The 17234-nt window shown below is 44.1% G+C and overlaps 1 protein-coding gene across 2 annotated transcripts in view; it reads left to right on the forward strand.

Moving 5' to 3' along the window:
- Positions 1 to 329: 329 nt before the first annotated feature.
- LOC146189196 (17-beta-hydroxysteroid dehydrogenase type 6-like) overlaps positions 330 to 17234 on the forward strand; it is a 29910-nt gene continuing 13005 nt past the window's right edge. The window contains exons 1-2 of one of the 2 annotated variants that reach the window (XM_084604084.1): positions 356 to 453; positions 548 to 1537. In XM_084604084.1, the coding sequence (XP_084460210.1) occupies positions 1384 to 1537 (154 nt within the window). In that variant the 5' untranslated portion in view covers positions 356 to 453; positions 548 to 1383. Of the gene's footprint in view, positions 1538 to 17234 lie in introns of both variants that reach the window. The other variant, XM_084604083.1, reaches the window with a different exon arrangement.

Here is a 17234-nt window from a genome sequence, read left to right on the forward strand (position 1 = left end):
CTTTCGCAACAAAAAGAGCTACAAGAAGGAACAAAGCAGCCGCATTGCGCCTCCTCGTCACAAGGTAAAGAAAGAGCCCACCGGCGTCATCATCTGGCACTCGACACTGTTTCAGTTAGAAGAGGCAGGGGGGAGGACAGTTCCTGGGGTGCGCCCAGTGAACGTTTCATTGGGTTCGTGTGCTCTTTACTTTACGGCTTTTATTCTCTGCGTTTTGGTCTGAGCGTAAAAACGCTACGTGGCGATGTAAAGAAAAGACAACGACAAAGAGTGCCGCTCGCCGACCGAGGGGAAAGGCCCGGCCGTCCGCATCGAAGGGGAAAAGGAAGCCGGCGGCCAGCCCTCTCCGGTTCACTCCCGTCCGGAGGGGCAGGAGCGCGCACGGACCGACACCGCTGCCAGCCAACCAGGCGTCAAGAACAGAGGTCGCCGCAGAAGACCTTGGCGAGTTGGGTGAGACGTTCCTCAGGCGTGTGATTTGAAGCGACGTGTTCTCGCCTAACCCACCGCTGACATCTGACTGAATCAGACCTGCAACGCTACGCAGGTTGCTTCCGTCCTTCTTGGCCACTGCAAGACGTCACCGCCTGTTTGGACACTCTTCGAAATCACCGGCTGGAACCTTCCTATAACCAAGCTCGTCTCTGACATCCCCTGAAAGAGAATTGCAACGACCAGTCTGATCCCTTCCGGACTCCTGATACGGTTGGAGACGTTCGTGCACCTAGAAGTCTGGGACCAAGCTTGTGTTGAGCAACCCGCATCTGTCGTTTCCGACTGAAGAAGTTAGCGGTTTTCTTCCCATGAGGCGATCAGGGGAAGACGGAAGAAAAAGCCAGTAGTCTTGGAAATCAGGTTCCTCGATTCCACGAAGTAACACCAAGAGTGCCATCACACTACGCCTTTAAGAAGGGCCGAACAGCACCGGACGCCTTAGTGAGTCTGCCCCCTCTCCAGCCCTGGAGAAGAGCAACAGGGTGAAGCTGCTTGTGTCAAGTCAAGCTGGTAACCATTTCATCGCAAAAGGCGGCGTTCGGCGAGTGTCTGAGCAGTGCCCCGGTCGCCAAATCGCGGCTGGAAATCAGTTGTAAACTTGTCGTCGTTGGACCCTACAAACTTCAACGTTGATGCTGCCGTGTTACGTGGCGCTACAAGTCGAAGACGGCGTCCAGATGCCCTACAACCGAGCCACAAGGAACATCCAGCTCATGCTATCTAGCTAGCCAGCCACGTCATTTCTAACTAGAACATTCCTGTTTCTGAACTAGACAGTGTATAAAACACAGTTGCAAAGTGGTGAATCCTAAAAAGGTTATAGAAACTCCATATGTTTGTTCTGTGAACTTTGTCATCAGCACCAGAGTGAATAGAAGTACAAACTTCATGACTACCAACATCATGACGGAACTTTCGAGTAATGGTGTAGCTATGGTTGCAGAAGAAAGCGGCACGAAGACATCGTCTCTCAAGAACGGCACCAAGAAGAGCAAGAACAGCTGCTGCAAAGACGTAGTCAAGAGAGCTGTCTTCATTACGGGTAAGCCCACTCGTGTTCCTATTGCGCAAAATGTGCACAGTCTGCTCAGTTACGCAAAGTAATTACCATAATGAACTGATTAACATACAGATGAGATACTGTTGATCTCGTAAGCGTTACTTTTCCCCGCCGCTCACTTGCGGCGTTGCACCGAGTAAGAGCCCAGACCGTAGCGTAATTTGAAATGACGGCGAATAAATCAAACTAAACGTCAGACCGTTCCTCCAGCTATATTAAGCGCGGCGCGTTTTGCGCAACTCTGCGTGTGCGTACAACGCAGATTGTTGCCAAGTTTATGGACCTCCTACAACACCGACTATGTAGTACATGGCTCCGTCGCTTAGTGCGTGCGACGAAAATGCATCCAGCAAAGATGGATGATCGATTCTGTTTTTTGGATTCGCCTCCTGTCATGACCACTCTCTGTCTGCTCCCACTTCTCTCGCTATTCTTTATTTCGTTCCAGGGAGGAAAAAAACAGAACGTTTATCCGGAGTAATTACACGCTTTTAAAGCGACAATAACCAAAGATTTTTCGATGGAGGCGATAAGCAAGGCGCCCGTGTGCTGTGCGATGTCAGTGCACGTTAAAGAACCCCAGGTGGCCGAAATTTCCGGAGTCCTCCACTAGGTGTACTGTCCCGTCCCGTCCCGTCTTTGTCCCGTCTTCTTTCTTGTGATGTGTTTATTTCGGTGCAGTTTTTCACAGTACAAATATGAACCAACTAGCCCAAGAAACGGTATTAATGCAGTACCCTCCACTAGGGCGTCTCTCATAGCCTGAGCTGCTTTGGGACGTTAGATCTCTAAATCAAACGAAACCAATGACCGCAGCTATCTGTGTAGAGGTGTTCGAAAAGTACTTTTTTTCGCATCGAATCGATTACGAATAGTGCACCCTAATCTATCGGATAGTAATGTGCAGTTAAATCAGATATTTGGAGCGATGTTCGCTGCTCCAAATTCAATATTCGTACAAGCTCAGTAAACTTGTGAAACACCAAAGAGCGGCTCCATTGTGGTAGGGTGCTATAGCTTAATAATTTAAAGTCCGAGGCGTCTCACAAATCGAAGTCCGTATATTAATTCTATCACCATAAGAAATACGTACAGAAACAACAACCTTTCTCTATTGACGGCGAAACAGAATAATCTATGAAGTTACTCCCCAGGAATATAGGAGGCAAATAAACCTGAGCAATGGGCGCCAAAATTATGCATCGAGACAGCGTTTGCTCATCTTGCCTGATGTCTTTTGCTTCATGAAGTCTTAAGAGAGCATGCTTGAGTGTCGTGAATGCCCCGCATAAAGAAACTGCTTCGCGGCGCTGTACACGTCACCCCAGGCATATACCTACCACGACTGTATGGTGCGCGACCTGATGTTAACAACGAAGCTATTACAACACTCGTCGAAATAAAAAATGTGTCTAGCTTCAATCAAAGTTGAGCCAGTTATTCGAATTTTTTTTCGAGGAGTTCAGAAGATATGGTCGATCCGTTGCGAATAATATTTAATGTGCTATATATGATTTGTTCGAATAATCGAATAGGAGGATGTATTCGAATCTCTATGCGAATTTTCGAGCATTCGCGCACTCCTAATTCCTTATCTTCGTTTATTTTTCTAAGTTTGGGAAGGAAATTGAACAGCTCGTGTTACACCTAGTTCTGTGGCAATATCTAACTGGAAAGCAGCTTGTTGACTAATTGGTTCCATGTTGTCATTGTCACGTTCGATCACTGAAGGTTCCCTTTTCTTTTGCCAGCTACTGTGCATCGCCATTTGCGGAGATATGAAGTGTGCGGCACTGCAGGGGGTCGGATTGTTGAATCATGCAGAATCGATTGTTTTTCTCAAAGGTGGGACTGGTTTTCTGTAGAAGACAGCTCGACTGCGGAAGTTAAACGTTGCAAAGAAAAGCAGGGTTTATCGGAATACTACATGCGCAGTACACTCATGCGCAATGCGGCTTAGTCCTAACGAACACATGCAGCGCATATGGTGCCTCGATAGTATAGCTATAGTGCCTAGAATATACTAGGCACTATAGTATAGCGTCTCTTAAGTGAACAGCGGCGCTGCTATCGAGGCACTTAAACAACGCTCCGCAACTAGTGACATCTGTTGCCAAGCGGCGATCATATCGTGCGGCGATACTGTTCAAGGGCTCTAATATTATATCCAAAGAAGTAGAGCAACCCCAGTTGCGTAAGCCCCGGGAAATTGCGCTAAAACCACGACACCAAAGAAGGTCATGTAGCAGAGGACGAGCGCGAACTATCAACTGATGTATTCAGGGTCTGCTCCCCTAAATATGGAAAAGTCAGCTCATGCGCGCAACGTACACTCGCAACAGGCCATAAAACACGTGCCTACTCATCGTACCCTAAAAGACAGAGTTCAAAAAAGCTAATTCTTGTACAAGCCAACTGACGCATCACTGACACAGTTGCTATCATTCTTTACAAAAAAACGCTCAATTTGCCATGGCTTCTGCACACATTCACCAACCAGTCCGACAACAGCTCTTGCTGAACTCCAGCTTACTGCGAAAAAAAAAAAAAATATCTGGTTATGCTCTTGGTACACCTGAATGCAGTATAGTCCCTTCAGTATGTTCCCTCATGGTGGTGTTTGGTAATGGCCTATGAGAAGATGCAATGCAGATTCGGGTATTGATTTGATGACGTGAAGTTAACGAGCACTGACATCACACAGCAGAGGTTTGTTTTTGCATACGGTCTGAAGATAAGTGCTGCTGCTGTGGTCGAGATTTGACCCCGTGGTCTCACATTTGAGCTCCACTTTACTGGTAGGCAGGGCTGGCGCAACAGGACATTATAAAGTTCGCGCGCATTGGTGAAGAGGGTGCTGTGAAACTATACTTGAGTCAGTTTTCAAGCAAACCATTAAGCAGTTGTTCGCATTAGCAAGAGTTGTTTTCATGTGCATGCATAAGTAGACCTATTCAACGTCGTAGAATTGTCTGGCAGAGTGGTATTTCTGTTTGTTGTTTGGTCGTATCTAGTGCTTCTCCATGGTTACGATATAAGAGCTGAAATGTGTAACTCGAAAAAAAAAAAAAAAACGAACTTGAAACGGGAAGGGGTCACAAGAAAGAAGCTGCCCGTCTCCCTATTGACGTAGTCACCTCTATCCAGGGCGTATTTGATGCCGTAGGAATGTAATGATGATCGTAACGAAAAGGCTGAGCACAGCGTAAACGACGGAGTAAAAGAGCAAAGATGCGGACTACGGGAATCACTAACAAGCGAGACCAAAAATATTTGTTTCTTTTTTTCTGATGTCCTATCGCGGCCAAAGTGGCACAAAACAGACATGTCAATAGACACCAGGAAAAGGCTAAAAATCCCCCAATGCGCCCCCCCCCCCCCCAAGGGAAAAAAAAAACGCATCCAGAACCACACAAAAATAGAAAAGTCAAAAGAACAGAGGCTCTACAAAAGCGGTACGGAGGTCGTACGGATGCGGTCTTCGTCAACGTAGCGAAGTACGAGGGCTGTCGAGCTATGGTTTCAGTAGCGCCAAGGTAAAACCAAGAGATTAAAGCTAGCTGCCCCGTTTGCACAAAATCTGCAAAGATGGCGGAAGAAATGACCATAGCGCATGCAAGAACAGGTACAGATGCAAAAATGACGATCAGTGATTCCAAGTCCGCGGCCCGCAGTTATGTCAAAGGGAAAATCCAGAAAGAAGCAATCGACATGTTAAATCTAGGCTACTCGAAAAGAGTCGTTCAAATAATATGGTCACCGGCCCAATACCTACCACAGGGAAATGAAGGGATTCACGAGTTCGCTCGAGGTCTAACATTCGGTTGGGCCCGGGCCCGTATACCATGATAGCGATAGCGGCCGGGACCGAGTACTTAGATATAAAGACATAACACAACGCTATAAACTAAGTCGAGCGTTACACCCACCGGCCGACAGATCACTAAACAAAGAGCAAGAGAATATTTGGAGATTCCTACAGACGCGAAAGCTTTTCCTTCGGAGAGGATACCGCCCAGCGTTTCAGCGAGGAGTTTAGCGTGTTAACGCCAGAGGAAACGGATGACTCTTTTCTTGGCAACGTTGCGCGCTTTAGCTGGATGCATCGCACCTTCTCTATCTCACCAAGGCTCTTCCGCAGCCGGCGTCGTAAATGCGCAGTAGCTAGCAGCTCGCCGCATTCACCGTCGCGTTGGAAGAAAGGCGGAAACTATATATCTCGTGTGGTTACGCGGTATGCAGCAGTCTTCGCGAGACGCAAAGTAGGAGGAAAGGAGAGTCAGGCTTCAAAGAGGACCGGCAAGAAGGCAGGCGGGGACTTCCTTCGCATTATTTTGCCTTAAAGTGCAAAAAAATGAAACATAAATTGGAAGGTTAACGGATGCTTCTAGGTAGAAGCGTGCCTCCTTTCCTGCCCTGTAGTTTATCTCGCGGATAGCGACGGGATGCTCGCAGAATTCGCGCAGGAAACGAAGACCAAACAGGATGTTCCAAGGTGCCCTGCCAGCGCAAGCTGCGTCGCGAGGGGGGCAACTTCTCGTTCTTCTCGTTCGTCTTGTGAAATCGAACAAAGGCGAACGCATTCTTCCTGAATTTGAATTAAAAAGTTAGATGTTCTTTCTCCTTTAACAATGACCTTGATGTGAGCATCTGCCACGCAATGCTTAGGCATATCCTATATGTAACGGTTTTCAACTTTCAACGTTTCGTCGTTTCTCTTACCTATACATGGCAGGCAGGTATGCGGCTAGGTCTTGCATGGTAAAAAACTATGGGCATAGCGTAAGGGCATGATGGTGAGAATCTGGCAGAGCAGCATGCTGCAGTTAAATTTAAAAAAAGCGAATGTAATGTTACGAATGGCTCAGACAGCACATGTTGTTTAATGATATCCTATAGTCGAGATCAAGAAGTAATGAACCTGAACGGTAGGCGTATTGCGAAGGGAAGGTTATCAACTACCTTTAATAGTAATTGATTGCATTCCAAGGGAAGGCAAGCGTGGATGGAGGCGGTAGAAATTTAAGCGCGCGAATAAGGTTATAGCAGGGAATAAATCAGGGAGCGCTGCTGACACAGGACAGGGTCAGTTGGAAAAATATGGGACAGGCCTTTTTCATAAACGTACGTAGAAACGGCGTGGTCTAGAATGTAGGATTACTACGTAATTAAAATGCGAAACCTGGGGGTTAATCTTCTCACGAACAAAGGCAATAAAACTTCACACGCACTCACGCACACGCAGAGAGAAATAGAGAGAGGCAAAAATAAGGAAACCAATAGTTGTATTTCTTATGCTATATCTTCTGCTACTGTCTCATGGAGCCTATTGAAACTCTGTATTACTTTGAAAATCAATATGCAGAAGACTAAGGTAATGTTCAACAGCTTCGGGAAGGAACAGCAGTTTACATTAGGTAGCGAAATACTGGAAGTAGTAGGCGAATATGTCTACTTAGGACAGGTAGTAACCGCAGATCTGGACCATGAAAAGGAAATAACAAGAAGAATAAGATTGGGATGGAGCGCATTTGGCAAGCACTCGCAGATTATGACTAGCAGCTTACCGGTATCGCTCAAGAGGAAAGTATACAACATTTGCATCTTGCCTGTACTCACCTATGGGGCTGAAACGTGGAGGCTAACCAAGAGAGTTCTACTTAAGTTGAGGACACCCCAGAGGGCTATGGAACGAAAAATGGTAGGGGTAACATTAAGAGATAGAAAGCGTGCAGAGTGGGTCAGAGAAATAACTCAAGTTACCGACATTCTAGTGGAAATTAAGAAGAAGAAATGGACATGGGCAGGACATGCAGTGCGAAGAGAGGATAACCGATGGTCGCTGAGGGTAACAAACTGGATTCCAAGGGAAGGAAAGCGTAGCAGGGGGCGGCAGAAAGTTAGGTGGGCGGATGAGATTAAGAAATTCGCAGGGGTCAAGTGGATGCAGCTAGCACAGAACCGGGTTAAGTGGAGAAATATGGGAGAGGCCTTCGCCCTGCAGTGGGTATAATCAGGCTGATGATGATGATGATGATTACTTTGATGGTAGTGTTAGCTTCTGAATTAAGCCACTCACCTTAGAACAGACCCCCAGAATCTCTTTGGCGATTTGTTTTTAGTGCTATTCGAACCTTTCTGCAAGGATGAACAGCAGCTGATGTAGTTCGTACAGCCTCTTTCGTCCATGGTACGCCAAGATGGTTGGAGAGCGAGAGAGGGCACGGAAGGGAGACGTACAGGAGGAAAAGGTTTCCCTCAACTTGAACGCATACACATGGACAGGAAGAGGAGGCGAAATGGGATTAATGCATGTGACTACCGTGCACTACAATACAATATTCTAAAAAAGCACTCTGTGATTGTTTTTTTATTGAGCCTACAACTCTTCCTTCTAATAAACTATTTGGCCGGCGATCACATCTGGTCAGGCTTTTCCTAACAGTGGTTTTAATCGGCTTTAGCGCGACAATTTTGCCTCTTTAATTTTATATGCCAGCTTGCCTGAATGCGAGGATTCTTTTAACCGTTCAAAGTAGAGTGTGTAAAGGCAGCAACCAGTTCAGGCCTGATGTCGGCATTTGTCTTGGCTTGGTCAGCGATTATTGAAATGCATTTTATTCGAAACCGGTTAGAAACGAATAAAACTCCGTCAGTACTCTTTTACTGTCAATTTTAGTACAATATTTTTCAATGCAGAAGTTGCGCATGACACAAAGGAATCTCGTTTCAGTTAACTGTTTCCTTATGCTGTATAGTGTCTAAATTTTGGCTTCAGGCTAACTATAAAACTTTCTACCCCGCCGGGGTGGCGCAGTGGTTACGGCGCTCGACTACTGTTCCCAAGGATGCGGGATCGAATCCCGGCCTCGGCGGCAGCTTTTCGATGGAGGCGAAAAGCAAGGCGCCCGTGTGCTGTGCGATGTCAGTGCACGTTAAAGAACCCCAGGTGGTCGAAATTTCCGGAGTCCTCCACTACGGCGTCTCTCGTAGCCTGAGTCGCTTTGGAACGTTAAACCCCACAAATCAAACCCAACCATAAAATTTTCTAACAGTTGGTTATTAAAGCAAAAGGTGCAATTAAAAGTTATTCTTACCTAATCTTTACTAGTGCCTACATCCTCACGCTAGTAAACTCCGTTGAGCATCGCTTCACTCGAATTTCACTTTGTGTTTAAACTGCCGGAAGAAGAAAAAAAGTGTGCATTTAGTAAAGCATTGACGTGAGGTACATACTGCCAAAATCGCATTCTACGTGTATTCCTTCTGAGTCTATTTGTTTTTCATTAGGCTTTTAAGATTCTTATAGACAACTCACATGTAAATCAGTTCGCGCTACTTCTGATACTAAAGCCTTTGAAAAATAAAGATGTCTACTTTTACTATCGCGCATTGTTTCATGTAGCAAAATATGGTTCTGTAATTTTTCTTTAAAATTTTATTTTATTTTTCTTATGTTTTTTTTTAAGAAAGTCAACAGTTGAAGTAAACAATGCGTCACGTTTTTCTGCTCTGTAAGCAAGGTAGTAATTCTTAGGGCTCGGATCGTGCGTGCTGTTGAAGATCTACATGTACTTTCTAAAAAAAAATGCACAATAAACTCGACATATGTGCGCATTGCGCATCAAGGTAAATAAGAACTCAACTTTTTTTTTTAGTCCTTGGTGCCTGCTCTCTAGTGATGATTATTAAAGATGTGTACATACCGTAGGGAGAACAACGACCCTGATATCGGCATGCGAAGGACCCTGCAAATGACGCAGCCTTCCTACGTGCGCTCGTATCTGCGTCATTATCGTACTGAGCGTTGCCTAATCAGAGAAGCAAGCCCAGCCCAGCTTAAGATGTCTGCTATACTGCATTTCCACTGATTCGTGCTTACAGGTGCTTAACTGAATTGCCGGGGTTTCCCTTGAGAAGAAAGAGAGAGAGAGAAAAAAAAAACGAAAAACGTGTGTCTAGCCGACATCCGGGAAACCCCGTTGTCGCGTTTTGTTGTGGAGGGTTTGGTAGAAACAGGTGTGAGAAAGGCGTGTCGTGTATTTACGCAAAATGTTGGTAAACTATAACGGTGTACCCAGAAGGCCGGAAATTAATAGGCGGAGGGAAACATCTTCGCCCGTGGGAAAACACCTCTTCACTTTGAAGGGCCCGAAGAAAGAAAGAAAGAAAGAAAGAAAGAAAGAAAGAAAGAAAGAAAGAAAGAAAGAAAGAAAGAAAGAAAGAAAGAAAGAAAGAAAGAAAGAAAGAAAGAAAAAGATTCTCAGATGTTATATTTCCCTAAGGAGGGGAGGAGGAGAGTTAGAAGGAGGAAAGGCAGGTTGCCAAGGCGTTCCCCAGTAATGCGTACTGGCGTACTGGGGGCCCTATTAATTTTTTTTTTTTTTAGTTTATTGACTCGCTTCCCAAAGCTGCAATCGTCCTTGAATACTCCAATAGTAGACAACGACGCAAAAACCAAGAAAAGAAACGAAAAGAACTTGATTCTATGCACCATGGTCCGCGGTGCCCTCTATTACTTGGCTGATCAGTAATGACTGTGTAGCTGATCAGTATTTGTATTTTTGACTATATAAATAAAACAAGGCAGACGTATCAAAATTGAAACCTTCATGATTTCGCCTGGTGGATATCTTGCTACTTATGTAAATAGAAAATCTTTGACAGCGTTTTTTATGGAGAAAATGTATGTGGCGGTCATTACATACTTACCTTTAACTGCCTCCAGCTATAATAGTCGCACTTGTCGCACTTGTCGCCATATTGTATTTAAGCGCTAAGCATAATGAAGGCACGTGACGCAAGTGCGCCTTTCCCTTTATTTTATATTGTTCCCATTATAATTATTGTGCAATGCCATTTAAGACTGCCGGTGTGTAAGTTGTGGTCTTGACGATGATAATAATTTACGTGTCAGAACCATTCACTAACTTGTCGACACACGGTGCCCCACAACATCGTGAAATCGCTTTTGAGTCATGCCATTGGCGCTGTTCGTCTTAGAAATCGACGAAATAAAATTACGTGAAGCACTGCTTTGACTTTCAAGAATCAAGCGTTCCTTCAAGGGCAAGAAAAGAATGCAACTAAGTAAAATATTTCATACTCTTACAAAGCGTACCGAAGTACAAGTTGATGAAAACATATTATTGCATGCAAACGAGAGCACCAAAACTGGTATTTAGTACGTGTACACTATAAAAAACCTCTGAATCATAAACCTCTGGTCTGACGTCAAGGGCCGCTTTTCGATGGAGGCGAACAGCAAGGCGCCCTTGTGCTGTGCGAAGTCAGTGCACGTTAAAGAACCCCAGGTGGTCGAAATTTCCGGAGTCCTCCACTACGGCGTCCCTCATAGCCTGAGTCGCTTTGGGACGTTAAACCCCATAAACCAAACTAAACCATAATAACGAGGGTACATGGTCATACCTTGATGACCTTTTTTACACTCGAATTTAACACTCGTTTCTACAAAGCGCCCCGTGTCGTTGAGGGTGATATAGGTTCACTTCGACAGCCTACAAAGTTTTGAAGCGGCGCCCAAGTGACGTATAGAGTGATGAACATTTCATTTTTCCAATGGCAAAAGAGCAGCGTCACCAAAAAGCGCCACGAACATGTCGTTTGTGCGCATGATGCCGGGTTAAACATCCACTTTTCCGAGCGTTCCGTGCCAGTGAAGCGTAGAAAAATACGGGCAAAATTCCGTAGTACTTTTTAAACGCACCAGTAGGTATCTTGCAGAACTGCGTAATGAGTGCTGTAGCCGTCCTCCACATGTGTTAAAAAAAAATAGAAAAAGAAAAGCAAACATGACGCTATTGGCATGCCTCGTGCCGAAATTCCAGCGCCCACGGCTCTCTTTTTACATTTAGCTTCCATTGAAATGCTCCATCGAAACGGCGACCTCGTGTCTCAGCAACTTAACGTCGTATACCTGCTAAGAAACCACGGCAGGCAATAACAGAGCGAAAAAAAAGAAGTGGTTTAAGCGATGGCCCTCGATGCCTAAATCAATACTTAGTGCTCGAAACGCGCCAGTGAACATCGACGATAACTTCTGACTCTTCGATGGCGTCCTCATGGAGGCGCATTTCGATTCTGCAGCGAAGCCACTACACAAACGACCATTTCATCCGAGAATAATAACCGGGCACGAGAAGTTATTTAAATTATCTTTCGATCGCCGCTACCGACTGAATGTCTCGATCGCTTCTCTGTCGGCGGAGCAAGCTATTTTCTTTTTTTATTTTGCAGACGTACGCACTTCCGTCACAGTTGTGTATTCCCCTCGATAGTCGCGCGGTGACCGGTTGTAGCCGCCCACGGCAGGAATTATTATTCAAGGAGAAATGAAAAATAAAAATAAACACAGAAGAAAACCTACGCTCGCAGCCGCTATTGTTATCTTCCATAGGCGACGGCCAAGGTTACTCCGCGAGTGCCGCCTCGACACCCGTCTCCCTCCCTCTCTCCGCAGGTTGTTTTATTCTTGTGATTTCCTGATCTGGTTTATTGGCTCGCTTTTGAATATGCCCACGCCCTAGGTTATGTTTGTTTTAGTTGTTTTTCATTGGTTTCACCTACAAGGAAGTTGTCAAGGTAACGAGGCTCCCCCCTCGTCATTGTTTGATCGGTTGTTTAGTTGAATTTTTACCATTATTTATACCTCGTGTAGCTTCTATATTTCCTTCCATTTATTTCCAATTTCAATGCACTAGGAAATAGCCGGAACTTTCAGGACCCGTGCGTCATTGTATACTTGATTGACGGGCAGTTGTTTTTATTCGTTTATTTTCCACTGTTTGGTTCATACTTGCGCTTGTCATATGACGCACAACAACTGACAAGTCTTCCCCGCCGTCAACGACTTCAAGTAGGATATGGCTTGTCAGCCAGAACAAGGGAAAAAGAAATAGGCTAGACGCCTATCGTGACGGGCTGTTTAGTCACGCGAATAAAGGATTTACCCCGGCTTTATTTTACGCCGAGTAAAACCCTTTTGGGAATGAAGAAAAAACTAAAGCTGGCACTCTGATCTAAAAGCATGGCTTAATTCTTTTTTTATCCGAGGCTCACTACTTCTGTGAGGCCTATCAGTGTGTGGAATGCCCTGATTCCTCACTGTTCCTGAGTTTCTTATTTTTTGTTATTATTTTGCGACGATCACCTCTTGACCTTTTATCTTTAATGTCTAACGATAATACTTTATTTTGTACTTGTGTCACGGGATGCCCCAATTCGTTTCACTTCTCCCTTCATGAAATACGCGTTACGCAAAGACTCAACCTTACACTCTGAGAAACACGTCAGCACTACAACGTACATTCTATGGGGGTGAGTTTTTGTAACTTTTAAGATATAGACTGTTGCGAATGATATGGCAGCTATATATATATGTCTGTGCGGTCTGTGCAACTGAGTTATACAGAAAGGCGGACATCGTACATGCTATAACGATTAGACGATTAGACGATTAATTAACCTGAATAAAGGAACAATATTATCTTCCTATCTTACGAGATATATTCTATTCTGAAACTGGAGGCCGTTAACGCGAGATATGAGTCTCGTTCTCAAGTTTTCTCATTTAAAATGGATCGAAATTCTGAACGTCCAAAATACGCATTTGAAAGCTCGTTGTGCTAGCATTGCATATTTACGAAATGACGTCACTCGCTTTTATGATGCTCCAAATACAGACGCCATTAGCTTATTTGATGCCATAGAAGAAGACATCATGACTTCAGCGACAATTGATACCAATCAGTCCTGGCAATGGTGTATCCAGTATAATATGATGTCACAGTCGGCATGATTAAAATTTTAGCCCAGGATTTTACAAGCGATCTCTTAGATATTGTTAATACTTCGTTAGAAAATGCAAGGATTCCAAGTACCTGGAAAATGAGAAAAATTATTTTATTGATGCAAGGTGCAGAGAAAGGTTACGCCTTAAATAATGTTCAGCCAATTTCATTAATTTCAAATTGAGTCACATTGATAGAAAGAATAGTGCTTAGCACAGGGTTGATGGCTCGCAGGCAATAGCGGAATTACACTGCGGCCAGTCTTCCCCACTGATGCGAAGCACATGCCCAAAGGCATTTTAAACGGTCTTCTTTCCGATTCCATAGAGAACTCTCATCATACTCACCAGTTGTGGTGCTCTCGTTTGCATGCAATAATATGTTTTCATCAACTTGTATTTCGGTACGCTTTATAAGAGTATGAAATATTTTACTTAGTTGCATTCTTTTCTTGCCCTTGAAGGAAACGCTTGATTCTTGAATGTCAAAGCAGTACTTCACGTAATTTTATCTCTTCACAAAATTTCATGTCATGTGTCACACCTTATCATCGTTGCTGGGTTTTTGTCAGTTCTAGTCTCACTTGGAATTTCACAAAACTATTATCTGAGTCGTTTTCTTCGATTTTTTATTCCATGCACTTTCAAATGGGTCCGTTTTGTCTAGGTCCCTGGACACGCGTAGTTATTCATTCAAACGAAATGGCTGATTTCTTAGTGTCCCGCCGGGGTGGTGCAGTGGTAAGGCGCCCGACTACTGCCCGGAGTGCCCGGGCTCGAACCCGACCTCGGCGGCTGCATTTCGATGGAGGCGAAACGAAGAGGCGTCCGTGTGCTGTGCGATGTCAGCACCCGTTAAAGATCCCCAGGGGGTCGAAATTACTTCGTAGCCCTCCACTACGGCTCCTCTTTCTCTCCTTCCACTGTCACTCCCATCTTCCTTCCTTCCCTTTCAGCGTGGTTCAGGTGTCCACAGAAACAAGTGTGACAGATACTGCGCCTTTCCATTCCTGTGAACCAACTATTATATGGCTATTTCTTAGCAAGATTGGCTATTAATGCGTCAGTGACGTATCCTGTCCCTAACGTCAGCATGCTAACGATTTCCTGATTTCAGCGGTTCCAGCACATACCATCCGGACTACGTGATCCCTTACTAAATACCACCGATCATCAGCACTTAGCAATTGGAACGTCAGGTCATGTAAAACCAGGATGTGTGAAGTATCAATGACGCTGTTGCGGTGCAGGATTCCCAGTTTGAATTTATATCGATGCAGGTGTGGGTGGACACCAATAGACTTATGTGATTAATGCGGGAAAGTTGAATCTCTAAAGCATTTTCTGCTCTCCTGCCAGAAGTTCGCAATTCAGAGAAAAGCTTACCTGGAAGTCCCTCTCTCCATTTTAGGCGTCCCCAGGTCTCTACCAGTGTTATTATTGTTCGTTTTCTTTTACATTGGATTCTATATGCGAGATCCTACATCATTACATAATTGCAATCAGCAAGTTGAATTGCTAAGACTTCTAAATTCCTTCGAGATCGTTTTCCTTAAAATATTATGTTATTATTTTGCTTTAAATAATGTTCTATTGTTTTGCATCAATACATTTTTTTTTTCGAAATTCCCTGTATATGCCACTAAACATTGGCAAATTCCCCCATGTGTATATGTGCCGTCTTTAAAAAGGCCATGAAGAAGAAGGCCAATTACAGCGACAACATTTTATAGATATGCAATGTGTGAAGGCTCCCCTCAATGTGCGTCCAATTGATCATTTTTGGCCTTCGATATTTTTAATCGTATTGTCGGCTGAGAAAATTTATAAACTGGGCTTACCTTCGGTGTGCACGGCTTTCGCATTCGCAACACACTCCCTTAATAAAGAAAAATTCAAACTGATTCGTAAATTTTAGTCATTCGTCTAATCCCTATTACCTGTCATAACATGATATCCGCCTTGCTATGCAATCCGTCTGCATGGGCTTCGCCAACTATCGCTCTAAGCTTTTAAAATAAACATCTATAATAATTTTAAGAAATCGCCCGTTTGAGGCAAGACGGTAACCCGAAAACTTAAACTTAGACCGAAAACTTAGAAGTACCAAATGCGGTATCTAAGTGTCATCAAAAGCCAAAGGATACTACGCTTCCGTGCACTCACTTTGAGAAGTGTGTAGCACTAGGGGCGATTCTAAGCAGTCTTTCGATTTGGTTGTTTTATAGAAATGAGCTTCTCTTGCTCCAGCGGCCAAACGGCCGCCGATTTTCTCGTTGGAGATTCTTTGCTATTTTTACTCAAAATGTGCGTTATGGCTTTAATGCGTGCATCCAAATACATTGCAAAAATTTTGCAGCAAGTGTGCGAAGGACAAATGAAGCAGATAAATAAGAAAACATCACAGGACTTAAGCTCTTAAGTATGTTTAAGCGTCGAAATGGCAATAATTACTTTACAGTACTGCTCTTACTAACTGCATCGTCATTGTCATCTCTAGACTGTCATCATTATCGCAGTCTCTACTATCATCATTACCACTAACTGCTATTATGCTACTATGCTATTATGATCATTATCATTACCACTAACTGAATTGCCATCATCATCGCTACTATCATCCTCACGCTTTACAAGCAGAACGTTGGCCAGCTCGCATATGTTCTGCTCTCTCTCTTAAAGTATCTTCGCCAAAATAAAGTTGATATTGAAAAGGTTAATAAGAGAACAATACATTTATTTTTTTATGTCACAGATGTAAATATACCGTGCTGTTTTCTTTCATACTTTTATATTTCTGGATTTCATGTTGCATTCATTTTTGATAGTATGCATTTGCCCTTTTGGTATTTCACGTGCAGTTATATTGAGTTTTCCCTCCGACTGAATGGTTAAGAAAGACGATGTTTGTAACTGTTGTTTGAAATCAGTCTGAATTTTGAATGCACCAATATTCTTGTCATTAACACCTCGCTGTTACAATGTAATGGGGCCCGAGCGCCGTCAAGTGAATTAACGTTCACTTTTTGTCTCGGGTCCCTCATTTCTTCTTGAAATGAAAAGAAACTTCAAACTTCAAAACTGGCTGCGTTTCGATGGAGGCGAAACGAAGTGGCGTCCGTGTGCTGTGCGATGTCAGCGCACGTTAAAGATCCCCAGGTGGTCGAAATTACTCCGTAGCCCTCCACTACGGCTCCCCTTTCTCTCTTTCCACTTTCAGTCCCACCTTCATCCCTTCCCTTACGGCGCGGTTCAGGTGTCCACATAGCAAGTGTGACAGATACTGCGCCTTTCCCTTCCTATGAACCAATTATTATTATTATTATTATTATTATTATTATTATTATTATTATTATTATTATCCGTTTTCACGAGCCTGGTGTGGCGTAGTGGTTGCGCGCTCTGCTGGGGTTCGGAGGGATAGTGATTCGATTCCTGGCGGAGACGTCTTTTTTGTTAATTTTAAGTTCGTGCGAACAATCACGCAGCCCATTAGCCTACAAAGGCTTTCATCTTGGAATAGAAAAAGTGAGAAAATAAACTAGGAGAAAGAAAAGAACCTACGCATATGAAGGCGAAAACTCGCTGGCGCGCCATAACGCTAGCCGTAAAGCGATGTCCTTTGTTTTCCATCTGCTGCATTGACGGCACCCTTTCCACTCCTCATCTGACAACATCCGCTGCGCTGTCACGTGTTGCGGTGATGTGATTAAGGCATGTAATCGAAGGCACATATGTGGTCAGTTCAAAATCCTGTAGCAGACCAGACTAGCAGATTCCTGTTGATTGAGAAGCGGAATGGTATAACGTTACCAAGAACACTGCAGGAAGAACGGTTGCATAGCATGGAGGTTCGTTAATTATGTTGTA

Source organism: Amblyomma maculatum, chromosome 5 (genome assembly GCF_055883805.1).
Source record: "Amblyomma maculatum isolate TAMU_Amacu chromosome 5, ASM5588380v1, whole genome shotgun sequence".
Lineage (NCBI taxonomy): Eukaryota > Metazoa > Arthropoda > Arachnida > Ixodida > Ixodidae > Amblyomma > Amblyomma maculatum.